The sequence below is a fragment of the Eubalaena glacialis genome, chromosome 19 (assembly GCF_028564815.1).
Source record: "Eubalaena glacialis isolate mEubGla1 chromosome 19, mEubGla1.1.hap2.+ XY, whole genome shotgun sequence".
Lineage (NCBI taxonomy): Eukaryota > Metazoa > Chordata > Mammalia > Artiodactyla > Balaenidae > Eubalaena > Eubalaena glacialis.
Genome location: NC_083734.1, coordinates 49,384,209 through 49,403,990, shown reverse-complemented (window position 1 = coordinate 49,403,990; position 19,782 = coordinate 49,384,209). Strand labels below are relative to the sequence as shown.

The window sequence follows — 19,782 nt, the reverse complement described above, 5'->3', positions numbered from 1 at the left end:
TCCCTCTGCATGTAAACAGTGGCACCATCATTATGCTTCAGGCTTTGTTTTTATGTGTGTGGTTCTCTTGGGCACACTGGCCTGGAGAAGGCCCCTAGCTCTGGTCCTGCAATGGGGAGACTGACTCAGGGTGGGTCAGTCCACAGCAAGCACTAGAACGTCAATCTCAGCTGCTTCGGGCACCGCAAAAAAAAAGATGCACATTCTCCCAAACCTCCTTAGCTCCCCCAGAGGCTGCCACACAAAGGAAGCAGCCACCGGAGCCTTCCTGCCCTGCTGGGAAGCTCGTTAGGGCTGTTGCTGTGCATCCCCCTTCCTGCTGAGGCTGAGGCCAAGCTGCGTCCACTCAGCCTTGCAGGCCCGGGGCTGCTTTGCAGACCATGCCTGTGTAGCCTCAGCCAGAGCCACGTGGTGATGGCGTTCTCTTGTCACCTCTTGCTCCATGATCTGGAAGGAGTTTGGGTTTCCTTCCTTCTTCCCTTGCTTAGCACGGTTCCAGGTACCATGTCCGCAGATGTGTCCATGGAACCTTCCAGGCAGGGCCGTCCCCTGTAGCCCCTGGGGCTGGGTGCTGCACAACAGGGCCACCATGCCCATAGTCTGCAGTCAGCATGGCCCCTGCAGTTGGTACTGCCTGATCTGCACCACTACACAGGGCGTCCCAGTTCCAAGTCTAGACTGGTCGGGGCAGGGGTGGGGGCCACGGGCCGGCCTGAAGTTCTCTTCCTCTTTACTTCACGGTAAAGTGATTTGCTTGTTGGGTTAGCAAATTAGGGGCCCATGATGAACCAGCCCCAGTGCAAGCAGCAAAGGTACATACGTGGTCCCCTTCTCGTGGAGGTGTAGCCCCTGAGGGAGTCAGGAAAACAAGGAACCGATGAGCAGATAGTCTCAGGTTAGAGTCAGAGCTTGCAGGAAGAGTGGGGTGTGATGGAAGGCCTGAAAGGTGATGCCTTTTCTGGCTGGGTGGTCCCAGAAGGCCTGTGTGAGGGGTGGCAGGACAGTGGGTGGTGACCTAGAGCTTGGCTCATTTAAAGACCTGAAAGGAGACCTTAAAGGATCCTTAAATGACTCTTTCTGGTCCTTAGATGTCTGCAGAGAGGGCGAGAGGGAGTGGAGGCAGATGAAGCTGGGAGGACCAGGAGGGGGCCAGGGACTGCAGGGCTGCTGGGGTTCTCTTTTTGTTCTAGTCTCAGTGGACTGGGGGCCTTTGGAAGCCTTTAAGCAGCGAAGTGACAAGTTCCAACTTCCTTCTTTTAAAAACGATCCTTGTGGCTGGTGTGGAGGACGGATTAAAGGGAACAAAAATGGAAACCAGGCAAGAGGGGATGAGGATGGAGCCAAAGTGCTGGCAGTGGATAGATTCTGGATATATGTTACAGACAGACCGCAGTACTGGATGAAAAATTTGTGGCCAGGATGGGGGAGACAGAATGACTACATGTTTCTTGACCAAACAACCGCATGGATGGTCATGATGCCTGCGATTGGGAGCCTGGTTCGGTTGGGTTAAATTTGAGAGCCCAGGAGGAGACAACGCAGGGGTCTGGTGCTCAGAACCAAGCGTGGGTGGGCTCTGGCCGATGGGACTTTAAGGCGCTCCTCGCCGGCCTTCCCTGGTCCAGCCTGAGCCCCTCCATCACCATGCATCGTGGGTGCCGTCCCACAGGTAACAGCTTACTTCCTCCTAAGGGGGCTTCAGACTTGGAAGGAAAGGGGAACCACAACAAGAGGGCAGGGCTGAATGTGTGTGGGAAACCCCGCTGTCCTCCATGCCCCACTGTGCTCAAGCAGAGAGCGATTGCCCTGGGTTCTGGCCTCACGGTTCTGATACCTGTCCCAGAGGGCCAGGCCCCACCCTTACCCTGCTACCGGCTGGGCCCGGGCGAGGTGGAGTTATGAGGGCTGTACGTGAGGCCTGGAAGGCTTTGGATTGAAGGAAACTGAAGCAGGAAGAAGGAAGCAAGGTTTTGTCCTTGGAAAAGCATCCGTTTTCCATTCCTTTGGGGATGTTTCCACGTTAGCAGTGTCTGGTTTTCTTTTTCTTGCTTGAAGGTGGGGAGCGGTTGAAGGGAAAAGAGAGCCCCTGGGACCGGGCGAAGCAGGGGTGCTTTCCTTGCCAAGCTCTGTACCTGCAGGGTTGTAACCAGCCGGGTCACCTTTCCCCAGTTTGCACAAAGGTGCTGAGTGGGCTGCAGGGGCCTCAGCAGAGCTGGAATGAAAGTCACTTGGATGGAAATGGAGAGTTTCTAGAGGATTCAATGTTTTCTGGACCCAGCCTCCTTGGCAGCTGAGGGACAGTGGGGGAGAGCGGCCTGGCCCAGGATGCTGTCCCCCTGTTTTCTCATGGGTGGGGAGTGGGGCATTACTAGGTGAGGGCAAGACTTTGTGGGTTCAAGGCCAGTGGTAAGTCAACTTGACCTGGTCTTGGCCAACCCAGTTCCCTGTCCTCAAGGCCTCCCTCCTCTACAGATGGGATGGAGGAAGGAATGGGGACCATGTCCAGCTCTAACCGTGGCTGGCAGCTGACCAAGTGGTCACTTGGAGGTGGAGGAGGGGTGGGAAGGAACTCGTTAAATCCCGGTTTGCTGCATGTTTGCTCTGAGACTAATTGCTGGGAAAACCCCATGACGTTGAAGCCATCTCTTTCTCTGTTAACAGAGAAAAACAGAAGCCAAAACAAAGCCCATCCGGAAACATCCCTGACAGCAGAGACAAACAGCCTGCTGGCCTGGTTTAGTCATTAGCAGGCAGCTGCTGCCTCGGAGCAGCGGGAGGAGGGGCACTCTCAGTGAGCTGCAAACCCCGTCCCCCTGGCCGGGCGGAGCCAGGAGGGCAGTGGGGGAAGCTGCTGGGCCAGCTGCAGATCTGGCAACTCAACCAAGAAGTGAAACCATCCTGCTGCCCTGGCTGATACACAGAGTTATGAGGTGAAAGGGAGTTGAGTGCAGCTCCTTGGGTCCAGAGGGTGTCAGACCGTCCCCAAGGTGACCAGAGGTCTGCCGGCCACCCCTTATGTGCCTGGGGGCGGTGGAGTTCCCAAGGGTGTCCAGGGCCCCAGGCTTGGCTGCCCAGTCCCTCCCCTCCATTCCCTCCCCAACGCCCCCGGCTCCCACTGTAAAGGAGGATGAGCTGGCAGGGCCCCCAGTGCTCCTGGTATGCAGTGTCCTAGAGCGTTTATCACAGCATTGTTTGCGTACCATCCACCCCACAGCCCAGAGCTTCCGAAAGCTGGAACCAGGTCCCCGGTCACCTTTTCCTCTTACACAGTGCCCAGCACACAGTAGGTGTTAGGACCATGTTGAACGAGTGACTTGCCCATGCCTGACATTGAGCAAAGAGTCCCTTAGTGATGCGGTAGAACCCCCAGTAGATAGGGGAGTTGCTGGAGCTTCCCTCTACACCCTCAGATCTGGTGCCATGGAGAGTGGAGAGCGGTGAGGGCATCTCTGCTGTCCTCTTAGAGAAAGGCAGGTGTCCCAGCAGGGGGTGCCTGGTATCTCAGCCACTCTGCTGAGTACCAACGGCTATTCGGTGCCCTGGGGGGAGTCACTACGATGCCTTCTGCAAGGTCCTGGCACCCCAAGTGCCCCAAGTGCAGCTGTCTATCTGAACTGCCACCCTAGCTTTCTCCTGCCATTTAGGTCATGACATAGGAACCACGACCATTTCGTGTGTGATGAATGACCGTGATTTTAATCCTAAGACCTAAAACCTCAGAGATCAGGCTGATCATGCCAAGACCTTCCTGAAGGTTGGGAGTCTGAGACAGAGACACCCCCAGGGACGTTGACTGTTGTCTTCACTGTCCCATCAAACCTTTATAGGTGCCTCCAGGTAGCTGTGCAAAGTCTGGGATCGGGAGGAGCACAAGACCCAAGGCACTGCCCTAGAGGAGCGTGGGATCCACCAGGGGAGACGGTTGTGGGGACAAGTCGTGTCAGTGTGTCGTGGGCAAGTGTCCCCAAAGTGCTGTGGGAGCCCACGTAACTGCCCAGGGCACAGGGAAGGGGGGAGTGTGTAAGGGAGTATGTAGGTGTGTGAGGGTATGTGCACCCAAGTGCAGGAGCGAAGCTTGTCCTGGGGCTTGGAGGATGAGGAGGAACGGGGCAAAGCAAAAGGGCCGTGCAGACAGCGGAGTGTGTGCAGGATCAGGACGTGAGAGAGGGGAGCCTGGTGAGTCGAGGGTATCTTGGAGTAGTTAGAATCCGTGTACGTGCCCTGGCCATCTGCCACTGAGGAAAACGACATCCACGTGGCACTGACCATGGCGGCAGGAAGCATCACCCGGTCTGGGGTTCCGTTTCCCGATTTATAGAGGGAGAATGCTGGCCACACGGCATCAGGCACCTTTCTACAATAAGGCTTCCTGGTCCTTTGTGCAGGTGAGAGGGAAGTGGCGGGCTCCATCCTGAGGGTCTGTGTGTGTAAGTGCATGTAGACGCACCATGAGTGTGTGTACGTGTGTGTATACACAACCTGTGTGTGTACGTCAGCTTAAACAGATGGCTGTAGGGGGCTCTTTGTCTCCCAAACCACTGAGTCTCCTCTGGGTGTAATCCACACCCTAAGTGGGTCATCTTGTCTGCTGTTCAGAAAGGGTCCAGACCAGAGGATCTGAACCCTGTCTGCATATTAGAATCCCCTGGGAAGCTCTTAAAAACACCAACACCAGGGCCCACCCTGGACCAATTCAATCAATCTGCAATGAGGCCCGGCTTGTTAACATTTGAAATCAACCAGCCCAGTTGTCTAGAGTTGTAAGTGGGTCCCAGCTTATCCTTAGAGTCACAGATGATACCCAGGCTCTAACCCAGACCTTGGGTGATTGGGAGACCCTAACCCAGCCTCCTGGGAGGGGCTGACAGAGCAGCTGGACAGAGGGACACAGTGGCAGAGGAAGAGGGATGGGGCCACTGAGCTGGAGGCTACAGGTCTGTGCTGGGGGTACCTCTACCTGCGCCCCCTAGGTCCAGGGGTCCCACAGTGGCCTGTTGGCCTCATATTTCCAGGCTGAGAGTGATGCTGGAGAGACCATGATCTTCTAAAGCTGAGAAATGGCCCGGGCTCAGTAGTGACAGGGATTCCAGGGGCTCCTGGAGATGGGCACTCGTGGGGTGGGTAGTGGGGTACAGCCTTGCCTGGGAGCCTCCGACATTTTCCTGCTTCAGCAGTGAGCTGACCTGGTGCCCAGAGGCAGTTGTTGACCTGTGCTTGGTCCCTTTCCAGGTCTGGGAACAAAGGGCACGGAGACGGTGTACAGTGAAATCCGGAAAGCTGACCCCGGTGAGTGAGGGCCCCCTAGCTCCCCCAGCCGGGGGTTGCGGGGAGGGCACTTCCCGCAATCTCATCCATGGGGTCTTGGAAGTGGGCAGGGGAAAGAAGGAGCCAAGGCGGCCAGAAAGGGTGCTAGAGCTGTACCAGAGTTGTTAACCCTCTCTTCCCCACCACCCTTAAAAAGTGGCCACAGGTGACGTGTACTATTTATTTAGTCGATGAACACTTATTGAGTGCCGGCTGCATGCCAGGCAAACAGAACCTTATACCTTCACACCCAACTAACGGCCAGGTGGACCAAAGCGTGTCCTGGTGCCCCTGTGTGCTCATGAGATGCCCAGCAGCGTTCCGGGCACTCCTGACCCCAAGAGAAGCAGCGTGGCCCTGCCTGTTCTCAGGTGCCAGCCAGGGGCCTCACCTGCTCCTCACCTAGGCCCTGGTGCACTGGGGCTCCCGAAGGTCTTAGGCAAAGTCAGTGCTTTGCTTTGAAGACGTTCAGTAGCTTTGGCCTTTCTGTGAGTACGCTGACTTTGGGGAAGGGTGTATGGATCTGCTTCCGTTTCCTTTGATTTCAGCCCAGACCCCACTTCATTTCCCATTTCCACTGCTTCCTCACGGAGAGATTCCCTGGGACTGAACAGACACGGAACTGGGGATGCTCCCAGCAATCTCATTTTTTGTGTAATTATTCTATTCTATTCTCATGAAATGAAATCCACAAAGACCACTTTTATTTTTTTATCTTTTTTTTTTATTGAAATCAAGTCGATGTACAATATTATGTAAGCTTCAAGTGTTCTACATAGTGGTTTGGCGTTTGCATACATTGTGAAATGATCACCCCGATAAGTCTAGTAACCATCTGTCCCCATACAGAGTTATTACAATATTATTAGCCATATACCTTATATGATATATTATATCCCCATGACTTATTTTTTTATATAACTGTAGGTTTGTTACCTCCTAATTCCCTACACCTATTTCGCCCATCCCCCATCCTCCTCCCTTCTGGCACCAACAGTTTGTTCCCTGTATCTGAGTCTGTTTTCACACGAAGACTACTTTTAAATTCTGAAAATAAGTCACAACCCAAAGGGCATAAACATTCGGGGGGGGCGGGAAATAGTCACTATGCAGATATCTTGCTTTGTACAACAAACCTCTACTTAAGTGGATGCTTTGAAAGGGAATTATTAAAACAGGCTGGAAAACTTTGATAAAGCCTGGCTACCCCCAAGGGTGGTCCACAGACAGGTAGCAACGATCTCAGGCCCAAACCAGACTCACAGGGTCAGAATCTCCAGGATCTGAACTCCAACAAGGTCCCACGTATTTCTTTTCTTTTCTTTTCTTTTTTTTAAATATTTATTTATTTATTTTGGTTGTGCCAGGTCTTAGTTGCGGCCTGTGGGCTCCTTAGTTGCAGCACACGGGCTCCTTAGTTGTGGCATCCGAACTCTTAGTTGCGGCACGCATGTGGGATCTCGTTCCCTGACCAGGGATCGAACCCGGGCCCCCTGCATTGGGAGCACGGAGTCTTATCCACTGAGCCACCAGGGAAGTCCTGGTCCCATGTATTTCTGATGCTACCAATATTTGAGAAGCACTGTCTTACCTGAAGAGCTTACTTGTTATCTGAACTAGGAATCACCCCTTAATTAATCTTTTTAAAAGTGGTATTTTCATGGGTAGAGCAGAAACTCAGCCCCATGGAGAACTTGACACTGACTGAATGATATTTGAAAACCATTTCCTGGGGAATTTTTGGCTTCAGTATCTCATTTTGCGTTCTCAGTCTATTCAGAGCTAGCAAAACACAAATTTAGAAACAGGCTTCCTCTGTTCTTCCAGTGTAACAGAAAGCTGAAGCTCAGATCAGGTTCAAGGTTGGTCCTGATGGGTAATTGTGTAAAAATGCCCCCTTTGCTTTCCTCGTGGGTGGTCCCTGAGATGGTTTGCTTTCAGTTGCTTGGGTTATGCAAAAACTCACGTTTATTAAGCACTTACTGTTTGTGCTAAGTGGTCTATATTACATTATCTCTGTCAATCCTCCACAATAAATCCCATTTTTCAGATGAGGCTACTGAGGCATAGAGGGCTTAAAACAGTTGCCCACGGTTAGGGTTAGTACACCAGGACTGGCCCACCCCAGAGCTGGATTCCATGCTCCTGATCATTGAGCTGCCTTTGGTTTTGGGGAAGGGAAGCTGGTGAAGTGTGGAGGCCACAGGGAACCCCGGCTACAGGAGGCCTGGGGTCTGTGGCCACCTGAGGCCACCCCTGGTGGCCCCATACAGTTGGTGAAGGCCGTGGCCAGTGTGGATTCCAAAGGGCTTGTGTTAGGGACCCTGCAAATTAGCCTGAAAAAAGACAGATTAACAAGAAAAAAGCAGTGAGAGTAACTCAGTAGAGTGGGGTGAGGGAAGCTCCCGGAAGGCTTCCTTCTGCATCTGTTGATTCTCATTTGCCTCTAGCTCAAAATAACCCATATGCCAAAGTGGCATGTTTTGGGGTGGCATATTCTGGTTTTCTACTCTGCTTTAGGGTAGCTGTTCAAGTGGGTTCTCTCAGTGTCCCCAGGCTGGTTCTAGATGCCTGAGTCCTCAGTCCCCGGCTGTTGGAACCTGACTGCTCCCGCTGGCCTCAGGCTGGAACAGACCATAGGCACCATAGAACCCAACCCGGTAGGGATTTGAGGTGGTAAAGAGCCCTGTTTTGCTGGGAGATATCTGAGCCCCTGTCCTGGTGCTGCCACTTAACAACTGTGCAACTTTGACCAAGAGGCCTGACCTCTCTGACTCAGTTTCTTCAACTGTTAAATGGAGATGGGATTAAATGAGAAAAGGGGATGAGATGGCGCCAGGGGAGATGGTGCCATTTACTCCAAGCACGCAGTCAGTGTATCACCCCTACCATACAGTGAGCATTCAGTCCATTTTAGCTAAAAAATGCATGAGGAACTTGAGCCCTAGTGCCTGGCCCAGGGCAAGACTAGAGCCAGCTCCGGACTCCCAGGCCAGGGCATTCCCACTGTGCTATCTGGGCCATCAGGTGTCAGTTGGGGCTTGGGTCTCTCTATAATCTGGTCTTTCATCTGGCAGCCAGCTCCTGCCAGGTAGGTAGAGGGAGCCCTGGGTCTTACAGCCAAAACCACATCGCTGCTGCAAAAGCCAGTGTCCTGGAAGCTAAGGGAGTTCCTGTTTTTGAGCGTTTCCCACTCAGCTGCTGCCCAAGGGGAGGAGGCTGCAGGCCTTGGTTGATTCCTCTTCTCTTTTCTTTTTTTTCCTCTGTCAGCCACTCAAAACCATCATAGGGTTGATGGAGGCTCTATTATTATTCTTGCTCTACAGATGGGGAAATGGGCAGAGGTCAAATAGCTTGTCCTGGTCCCTAGGCCAGTGGTGACAGAGCAGGGACTGAGTGCGGGGAGCCTGGCTGCAGAGTGGCGCACTTCACAAGCCTCGTGTTTCCTCTGTGTTGCCAAACCAACTGGTTTCCACTTTCATCAGCCTAATTAGAGGATTCAACTCTGTCTACTTTAGAAGTTAAGAGTAACAGCCTGGTATGGTCTGGGTGACCCTGGGTGAGTCATGGAGCCTCTCGGGACCTCGGTCACCTTCTCTGTGGAATGAGGGGCATGGGCTCGAATCTGGATCAGGGGTTCTCCAGGTTGGTTAAAATACAGGTAGACTGGCACCACCTCTGATTCAGTAGGTCTAAGTGAGCTGAGAATTTGCATTTCTAACAAATTCCCACATGCTGCTGCTGCTGGTCTGGGGACACATTTTTAGAACCATTTTCTATATGCTCTGAGTTCCCTTCTGACTGTACCACTCTGAGTTCTGCTGTGCTTCTCGTTTGAAGGGGTAGAGTCTTTCTTACTCCCCAGCAATCCTGGAGGGATTGCTCCAGATTGGCCGGCAGAGATAACCCAGAAACACTGTGTGTGTGTGTGTGTGTGTGTCTGTGTCTGTGTGTCTGTGTCTGTGTGTGTGTGTGTTGAGGGGAGGGTGTGACCCACAATAAAAAAAGGCCCCGGTGAGGGTCTCTGGGCTGGTCCGTGAGCTGAGTCTTATCTGACTTTTCCTTCTTAGGTTTGTGTTCTTCCCCACCTTAGTTTCTCAGTTCCCCATCATCTTCCAACGAGCAGCACTTCAGGGCTGGCTATTTTGGGAAATGGCTCACAGGGCGTAGTTCTGGCTCTTAGACCCCCTTTTTCCCCTGAGTGATGCAAAGGAAAACTGCTTCTCTAGATAAGCAAAAGGGCAACAGGCAGGCCTGCCTCCAAGGAGCAGCCCCAGGCGGGGCTCTGGGTAGCCCCAGGCGGGGCCCTGGAGAGGGTGTCAGGGGATCTTGTAGGCCATGGGAGGCACCAGGTCTTTGCAATCTTGGCTTTAGGCTCTGAGCTCAGCACTTTTTTTCTTTTTTTAAACCTGTGGTTGGCCAAAAAGTTCATTCGGGTTTTCGTAACATCTTATGGAAAAACCCAGACGAACTTCTTGGCCAACCCAACACATAACATTTGCCATTTTAACCAGTTTTACGTGTACATTTCAGTAACACTAAGTACAATCACATTGCTGTACGATCATCACCACCATCCATCTCCAGAACTTTTCCGTCTTTCCAAACTGATACTCCTTACCCATTAAATGATAATTCCCCAGACCCAGCCCCTGGCAACGATGACCGTTCTACTTTGTGTCCCTGTGAACTTGACAACGTTCAGCTGTTTTAATCTGTCAGATCAGGTGGTTGAATGAATGATCTTAAGTTGCTTTCCAGTCATAACATTCGGTCTCAGCGTCCCGGCGTTTGGAAGGGATGGTCATTTGTCTGTGCCTTGGTCTCTCCAGACCCAGGCTCCGGAACATGTCTGTGGTGGGTGGGGACTCGGTCCCTTCTAAGAGTCACTCCCCAGGTCCCTTGGCACCAATCATAATCCTCTGCCCACCTTTGACTCCGCATTTGCCCTTCAAATCTGAGTTAAGTCCTGGATCTCAGGGGCCATTTTACCGTGTTTCTGCTGCATTCGTGTCAGCCAGAGGCCAGCCTGGGCAGTTCTCTGGACTGCAAACCTCATGGAAAACATCCTCAATAGGAGACCTGGGGGTTGGTCTTGGCTCCGCCCTCATCAGGTTATAAGACTTGGCCCCACCCCCACTGCTCTCCCGTCAGACGTCAGTTTCCTCACAAGTCCCCAGTAAAATTCCCTTGGCCTCAGTGGAGCTGCTGCGGGGTGGACATTTCAGTGTTCCTCAGGAATGTACGTGGCCCTTGAGTGGATAAGGGCTGTTGTGGAAGGTGGGTTCTGTAAAATGAGGAGGGAGGGAGGCATCTCTTCCAACTCATTACCTCCCACTAGGTCTTGACCACAGTCACGCACATCTGCTCTTCTGTATTTCTTCATAGTTGAAAATATATTGGAAAAAAATTTTTTTTCTATAAATTTATTTATTTTATTTGTTTATTTTTGGCTGCGTTGGGTCTTCATTGCTGTGCGCGGGCTTTCTCTAGTTGGGGCGAACAGGGGCCACTCGTTGCGGCACACGGGCTTTTCATTGCGGTGGCTTCTCTTGTTGCAGAGCATGGGCTCTAGGTGCGCGGGCTTCAGTAGTTGTGGCTTGCGGGCTCTAGAGCGCAGGCTCAGTAGTTGTGGCACACGGGCTTAGTTGCTCCACGGCATGTGGGATCTTCCCGGACCAGGGCTCGAACCTGTGTCCCCTGCATTGGCGGGCAGATTCTTTTTTTTTTTTTTTTTTTCATAAATTTATTTTATTTTTTTTGGCTGTGTTGGGTCTTCATTGCTGTGCCCGGGCTTTCTTTATTTGCAGCGAGTGGGGGCTAGTCTTCGTTATGGTACGCAGGCTTCTCATTGCAGTGGCTTCTCTGGTTGCGGAGCATGGGCTCTAGGCGTGTGGGCTTCAGAAGTTGTGGCACGTGGGCTCAGCAGTTGTGGCATGCAGGCTCAGTAGTTGTGGCGCACGGGCTTAGTTGCTCTGCAGCATGTGGGATCTTCCCGGACCAGGGATCGAACCCGTGTCCCCTGCGTTGGCAGGCGGATTCTTAACCACTGCGCCACCAGGGAAACTCCTATTGGAAAATTTGAATTCATTATTAATATGTTGTTACAGTGACTCAAGCACAAATGGCATTATGTTTTCTACTCTTAACTATTCCAACACCTGAAATATGCGTTTTTAGGAAAATATAAGTACTAATATAGTAGCATACTAGAAAATGTTGATATTAAAGCTTATTTTCCCATTGGAGTTACTTTGGCTTTTTTTTTTTTTTTTTTTTACATATACATGTATCTATTCGTTTTCAAATTCTTTTCCCATTTAGGTTGTTACATAATACTGAGCAGAGTTCCCTGTGCTGCTGTTCTATTTTGTTGACATACAGCTGAGCTAACATCTTCCTGTCCCAGCAATTAACTCAGTCTGAGGCGAGGAAACCTCTCTATCTTTGAGCTTTTTCACTTTCCAGCCATTAGATGATTCTTTGCTACATGTTCCCTGCCCGTTAGGGAGGGAAGGAGAGGGATTCTCAGAACTTGGAAGACTTTATCAGAAAGAGACCAAATTGAAGTCAGCCTCAGGAGAAGACAGAGCAAGCCCCGGGGACACTGCCAGAACGGGTGGAGGAAGAGATTTTGCCCCTCACTAAGCTTCAGCTTTCTCAGGGGAATGGAGAAAATGCTGATAATTTCCTCATAATTTAGATCTGCAAGCTTAGCACTTGGGGTTTTTTAAAGTTCTTGTTTCCTTTTCACTTATTTGCCTGAGGTTAGGATTTGTCAGCAGTAGTAGCTCTAGTTATGGTTAATGATACGGCTTGCCAGAAATGGGAAAATTAGTCTGTTTTTGTGCTCCTCAGTAAGCAGTCATGTGGATGATCCTAAGAAGTGAGCGTTGCAGGAAAGTGATCCAGGTTCCAGTGTGGTACCTTTCTCTCCCAACCCTTAACTAGAACCCATTTACTCCCACCCGCTTGGTTTTGGACTTCACGCAGGATAATCTGTTACTCAGCTGAGTTCTCTTGGTTGAGATGGAGGAGGCGTCTTCCCAGGGTTTGTTCATAGCTTGGTGCTCCGTGTTGTGAGCTGACCTGGGGTCAAAAGCACCCCCCACCCCACCTCTTCCTCCTCTGACTGGTGCCAACTAATTCAAGGAAAGGTTTGATTCTTTTCCTCCCCCTTGTTCTCTAGTGCTCTCCTAGTGACATGAGCTAAAGGAGCTAAACTGTAGCTGGGTAGAGAGCCTCTCCGTAAGTGAGCTCACGATTATCCGTGGCGTGCTCGTCAGCTTCACTCAGCCTGCTTGAGCCTTGTGTGAACTGGAATTCCTGGCTAGCCGGGGAAGTTCGTGTCTTCACTCTGATTCGGCGATTGATGGGTTTACAGTGCTCCAGCTTATCCTGAAAGTACTTTATAAAATGGTTTGCAGTTCATCCAAAGCATAACTTATTGACATCTATTTACCCCAGTTTTTAAGACAGGAGAATAAAGCGGTTTATTATAATTAGCAATGCAGTCAAGTTCTTCCCTATGAAAGAACTAAGGTCTAGGATAAGATTTCCACCGTTTAGAGCAGAGGTTCTCAATGCAAGAGACATTTGGCAATGTCTGGAGACATTCTTGGTTGTCATAATTTGGGGCGGGAGGAGGGGTGCTACTGCATCTAATGGCTGGAGGCCAGGGATGCTGCTAAACACCTTAGAATGCACAGGACAAGCCCCATAACAGAGAATTATCCAGCCCAGGATGTCAGTAGTGCCAGTGTTAAGAAACTCTGGTTTGGAGGAATTCGTTTCCTGTGATTCCTCCAAGACGAGAGCTGGTTTTCCTCCCTAGATGCCCTGTGCCCACCTTGGAGGTATCCTGGGCACATCCCACCTGACAACTAGTGGTTCTGGGGAGAGATGCCAAGTCCTGCTCCAGACACTAACCTATGTCTTTTGGATCATGCAGGGCCCACCTCCCTCACTCAGCCTCCTTCTTCTGCTTTCTCTTTGCCTGAAATTCAGACTTCTGGGATACTTCTTAAGGGAGCAGAAATCCAGTACACCAAGAGTGGCTGGTCATGGAGACGGGACCAAAGAACAGAGGGCCCCTATGCCATGTCCCCTCTGGGAGGGAGAGAAGAGCACTTGAGGACCCGTCCCCACCCATCCTGCGAGGCCCAGAGCAAACTAGCCTAGTGGGCACTGCCAGCCTGCCCCCAGGGTGGCATCTCCTACCTCAGAGTGCAAGGCGGTAAAACTTGCTCCATTAAAAAAAAAATATGGATACTACCCACCAGATTCTGGTACCAAAAAGAAACAAAACAAGTGCGCATAACTTGGAGCTCCATCAGCATTATCAGCATACTTGAATTTTAGTATTCTGTGTCCCTGTTGCTTTAGGAAACACAGCCTGAGGCTCTTGCCCTCTTGTGTCTGATTCCAGAGCCCTTGGGGCTTTGGAGGAACGGGAAGCATGGGATCCTTTGGGTCCTCCCAGGTCAGGTTTGGGCTGGGGGTGGGGTGCTGCCCACAGCCTCACTCAATGTGTGGAAGTTTACACAATGGCTCAACTTCTTGGTCGGGCTGATTCATCCATTTGGCCTTTGACGCCTACCTCTGACCCAGCCAGGACAGAAGGGGGCCCCTTAGGAACTCCTGGCCCTGTTCCCTCTAGAGGAGACGCACAATGGAGCTGTGATAAGACAGGGTTTGAGGGGGAAGTGGACTGGTGGAAACAGGATATTTTTAAATTAGAGAAAGAAACAGAAGATTGTGACTCCCGTCGTGACAGTGGGTCCTGAGACAGCCCAGGATTCAAAGGGACTGGGCTTGAGCTTGGGCGGCACCAAGGCCCCTTGAATTGCCTCTCAAGTAAGACTGAGGATTTGGGAGTGGGGACAGGGTATGACTCTCCACCACCTTTAAGAATAGCACCCAACCCCCAAACCCTCATCTCCTCTTGGGCCTTCCCCAGGCTTCTGTGTCTTCGGAGCCATGTCCATAGTGGGCTATTTGGGGAATCAGCCCCAACACGTAGGCCACTCCCCATTCAGAAACTCTGCTGTTAGTGGGGCCTGGTCCTGTCCAAGAGGCAAATCATTAGCCCTCTCTTGCCTCTTGCCGTGAAACCCATCTCTAACTAATGCAGGCGGGGGTCACTCACCTTCGACGCAATGTCTCCTGTTCTCTTCTGCACATTTTCAGAATGTCCAGCCAGTGCCAGCGTGCACCCTGGCAGGAAGACTGTGGGGTCTCCGGATGACTGAGATGAGGCTCCCCAGGCCCTGCCCTTCAGACAGCACTTGAACCCACATATGCCAAGGGCGTTGGCCTTGTTGGTACTTTCTGCTCCATTGATCCCACTCCTGGGAATAGACAAACTAGTATGAAATATGGAAATTGCTTTATTCCCAAAGAGGACATTGGCAGCATTATTTAAAATAGCCAAAACTTGGAAAGAACCTCAACTTAAATGTTGCCATTTAAGTCAACAGTGGAACCAGAGATAATTTTTACCTGCTTTCTACTTTTCTGTAGTTTTCAGGTTTTTTTCCCTAAACTAACAGGTGCTATTAATTTTTAAACAACTGTTTAAAATGTTAAACTAGCTGCCCGGGACGTTATATGCTTGTCACATGGAGCTACAGGGCCCAGGGGAAGCTCTCTGTGGGCAAAGGAGCCGTAAACCTGGGCACCCAGTAAGCTTGAGGGTCGGGCATGTCCCGCACCGCGCCGCCTCCCTCCCTCTTTCCTTCGCTTGCTCCGTTCCTGAGATGTTGGGCGTGGGGGGGGGGGCGGGCCTAACACGTGCTCTTTGTGTTGCTCACCTCCGTGTTCTCCTTTGTTTTGCAGATTTCGTGGAAAACAGATATTCTGTAAGTACACATTTCATATGCGCTATTTTTTGAAAACAGTCCATCGAACAGTGAAGTATTTCCAGACTCACCCAGGTTCTGCAGCCCCAGCAATTACACCCCTGGACTAGCCTCGTCTGTTTTAGACCAGGAGCCTGGGCTCCTCTGACTAGCCTGGTCATCAGGCTAGCCAGGTTTTCTAGGCCAGTTGTGGTTTTGAAATTCTCTCCTACTGCTTCCATCATTACGACTCAGCCCACTTGTGAAGGGAGAGCCTGGAAGTCCCCCGCAGGGTTGGGAATCTGGGGCTCTCAGCTCCAGATCAGCAAAGTCCACATTTCCTCTGAGTCTAGGTCCTTGGAGGTGAGGCAGATTCGGGGGGTGTACTTGGAGAAGAGAAGCATCCAACAGTCACCCTCACACACCAGGCCCTCTGCTGCAGGGGACACACAAGGTCTTTGATCCAGTGAGGGAATCAGATGAGTTTTCTTGGCTGAGAAAGCAAAGGGATAACAGCTACTCCAGAAGCCATGGAAACAGAGAACAGAGGTGCTTTGTTCTGCATGGTTAGTGGTCTCTTCACCAAGGAGGGGTCATTTGGATGGGCCATGAGGAATGGGCTGGTTACAGCAGCGTCCAGGTAGAAAGATCAGCAGGGGCAGAGGCGTGAGGGACGGAGCAGCCTCCAGCAGCTCAGAGTGGGAGCAGACGAGGGTGCCGGTGACAAGTGATAAGGGAAAGGTCAGTTAGGGCTTGCTTGGGAAAGACTCAAACCCCTCATTATGAGGTTTCATTCTGTAGGAAATAGAGGATTTAGGAAGCTGCCACTTGGCAGATGGGAATGTTTAAAAGAAGTGCAGAGGCCCAAGTTCAAGTTTTGCAAAGACCCATTTTCCCCTATCTTCCTACTCCCAACCTTTTTATGAGCTACCCAGCAGCACAGGAGTTAACTAACTGGGCCGCTAACATCTTAAGAAATGAGGGATTTGTCTCTCAAACTGCTTCTTTAAGGTCTGGGAAGAACTTTCAGCAAGATTGCTGGTAGCCCTTCCAATGGGCCCCCAGCTTCCTTTGTTTTGCCTGAGTCTGAATTCTTGTAAAACAGAGAACTCATTATGCCTTTGACAGACAGGAAGCCGCTGACATTCTTTTTATGGAGGAAGGCTATCAATTTAAGGAAAAGAGGAATGAAATGAATGTCTTTTTCTAGCCTAAGCCACCCAGACTCCTGAAATCAGAGACTGTTGCATTGGAAGGAAACGGGGCCCAATTTATAGATGAGAAAACCGAGTCCTGAATTGGCAGGACAGCTTGACCAGGGTCACCCAGCTTGTTAATAGCAGAGCCAGGAGTAGAACCCTAGGTCTCCAGACTCCGCGGCTGGTCCACAACACAAGACTCCCTCCAAGAAGCGATGTCACTGCCCCAGCCATCATGGCGTTGCGAGAGTAGAAAGTGAGAACTTTGCCCCATGGGCCTTGTGGGACTCAGATAAAGAGATGTTCTCCCGCTGCAATAATCATGGCTGTGTCCACCCAAGGCAGGTCTGCTGGACCTGCAGGACTGACTGATTTACTTTTTCTTCAATCCAAATGGTCTCTCTGGACAAAGGCTGTGAGCTCTAGGACAGACAGAACTTTCCCTTTCCCCAGAAGCCGGCCCATGGGCCCAGGGGTCTGCTTCCAGAATGCTCCTGGGAGTTCACCCATGGCTGGTCCTGTGCCCCAAAATAATAAGGCCTTTTGGCGGGAGCACAGGGATTCCCAGCCATTGGGAAAGGCATTTTGAATCTTTAAGGGAACGCGTCTTGTTTATAAAAGAAGCAGGTATAGTTTCCCTAATAATCAGCTGGTGAGGGTCAGGAGAAAATTAATTGAATTGCTCAGCAGGGAAATGGGAGGGGATTTCCTTCCTGAAATCAAACCTGGCGATCATTCCCAGTTGTTTAATGGCCGTTGCTTCTGAAAACATATTGGAGGAAATATCTTAACAATGAGATAGCCACTTAGCCAAATACTAATTTAGTATTGTTCGACTTGCTTCAATGGCACACTCTGACTTCATTTTTCCTCTGCCATTTTTGCCTTGTTTATAAATCGTGTTGTGGCCCAGGCAGACAGATAACGTGAAAGAGAACACCCTGTACTTAAAGGGATGAATCTGGACCTGCGTGGGTCTCAGGATCTTGGAAGGGACTTGCCTTCTTACTGACAAAAGGCAATTTCTAGTTACAACTCATCTCCTTCCCTCCTGGGAAGCAGCAGGCAGCTGGACTGCAATGGGAACAGCCCTGGATCAAGAGACTGGGGCATGAGTTCCAGCTCTCCAGCCAAGCCTAAGCTTCCCTGTCTGTAAAATGGAGATGGTGATGACAACAACAAAAACAGTGATGTCTACCTATTTAAAGACCATCTTAAGGGTTAAGTGAGAAACATGTGCAGAGTACTTTGCAGATTGCAAACTATCATATAAAAGCTAATTGATTATCTATTCTAAAGTTCTTTTCATCAAACACTCTGGCAGCATAAGGCATGGATGGAGAATTTACTTCACTTGGCCCTGAAATGTCCCTGTCACCTGAGGGGAAGGTAGCAGTTGCTTACCCAAAGCACAGGATTCAACCCAAGCCAAGCTTTGACAGGAAGCAGAGACCCACATTCAAACTTGACTTTTCCCTGATACCTATTTATTAGACATGTCACTTCAGGCAGATTTCCTAACCTCTTGGGGCCTTAGCTTCCTCATTTGTAAATTGGAGGAAATAGAACCCTCTCACTTAGTTGTTGCAAGGATTAAGCCAGCACCTAGTACAGATCTGGTTCATTGGAAGTGCTTGGGGGGGGGAACATTCTAGAAGCAGGAAGTAGAGATCCCAGGAGTGTTAGAAGCAAAATGACCTTTGAGAGTGTCCACACCATGTTCTGGCCAGAAGTGGGGCAATTTCTTGGCTGTACTTGGTGTCTGACAGCTGGCCTCTGATTTACACACAGGCAAGCACAGCCTTGGATGTGAGCACGTTAACCTTAACTTCCAAATCCCCAAGGCCTGGATGACTGTGGCCCAGCCTTTCCCATCTCTGGAGCTGGTCCTGCAGCAGCTCCCCAAGCACTCACTTCCCCTGGAGAGGGGAGCGGAGATGTCTGGGGAAGGACTTGGTCTGGGGCCTGCAGAAGGCTGGACACCAGGGTCACACACACACACACACCCCGCCACCCCCAGCCGAGCGGAGGAAGTGGAGCAAGGGTAGCTGCCAGGGCTGGCGGGCCTCCAGCCCCCAGGGGCCAACACAGCTCTCTTGGCCTGCTTGCCTGGGTCTCTCCTGGCAAAGGAGGAGGCAGAGCCTCGGCCTTCCGGCTGGGGCCCCACAGACCTGCATCCTGTTCCGAGAGGCTCCTCAGCCCTGGCAGGATCAGAATAAAACAGGGACTCCATCTCAGCCAACCCTCAGGGAGACGGACAGCCCAGCCATGGCGTTCCCAAGGCCTTGGCCAATCCCCACAACTTCTACTCCTGCCTCCCCCTGAGATCCACCTGCAGCAGGGGGCCCTGCGCTCGCAGAGGGCCCAGAGTCAGGCACTCAGGCAGGTGCTGCCTGCTCTTCCGGACTCACTGCCGCCCAGGGCCCAGTATCTCCCAGCATGCTCCACTCTTGCCCCCTTGCTCCGTCCATTCATCAAAATCCACCTCACCTCGCTGCCCAGCTAGGGTCCCCTCACCACCTCTCAACTCCTGCAGTTTGTTAGGACCTCTTCCACCTTCTACTTCATGCTAACATTGTTTGTCAATAATTGATAGGATATAAAATTCTCGGGGGCAGGTTCTTGCATCCTCAGCAGAAAGAACAGTGCCTGGGTCAGACGGGGGTCTAGTCACTGATGGGTGTGTAGGTGACACACATACCGTGTGGAGCAGTTAGAGAACACTGCAAGGCGGCATCTGGAATTTAAGAAAAAATTTTTTTCACTTTTACTGTGGCAAAGTCTACACAACATGAAGTTTACCATCTAAACAACTTTTCAGTGTACAGTTCAGTGGCATTAAGTGCATTCTCATTGTTGTGCAACAATTGCCAAATCCATCCACAGAACTTTTCGTTATCCCAAACCCAAACTCTGTACCCATTAAGCCCTAACTTCCTGTTTCCCCTTCCACCCAGAATGGCAGCCACCATTCTACTTCCTGTCTCTATGAACTTGGCTCTTCTGGGTACCCCATTTAAGTGGAATCACTTGTTCCTTTTGTGTCTAGCTTATTGCAGTTAGCATAATGTTTTCAGGGTTTATCCATGTTGAAATGAATCAGAATTTCATTCCTTTTTAAGGCAGAATCATATAATTTAAAAACATTTAGGTTTGATCATTTGAGTTCAGTCTTTCATTTTTGAAATATAAAAACAGACCTAGAGAAGGTTCACCTCATGTTAGAGGCAGAGCTGGAGCAAGACACCAGGTGTCCCTTAACTTTCCTAGTCTTCCTCTTTTCTAGTCTTCCCCATGTAGCACCCATGGGACCTAGTGCTGGGTTCACAGTGGGTGCTTGATGAAATTGGCTGCTAGCCTGATGTGCAATGTGTCTGCGGGGGGAGTAGAGGCTGCAGGCCCTACAGAGCAGGTGTGGAGAGAAGGGAAAAACGAGTGTG

At 50.9% G+C, this 19,782-nt stretch overlaps 1 protein-coding gene across 2 annotated transcripts in view; it reads left to right on the top strand.

Moving 5' to 3' along the window:
* Window positions 1-19,782, top strand: part of PECAM1 (platelet and endothelial cell adhesion molecule 1) — a 54,535-nt gene that overhangs the window by 33,553 nt on the left and 1,200 nt on the right. For both annotated transcript variants that reach the window (XM_061176545.1, XM_061176544.1), the window contains 2 exons: window positions 5,230-5,286; window positions 15,142-15,164. In XM_061176545.1, the coding sequence (XP_061032528.1) occupies window positions 5,230-5,286; window positions 15,142-15,164 (80 nt within the window). The remainder of the gene's footprint in view (window positions 1-5,229; window positions 5,287-15,141; window positions 15,165-19,782) is intronic.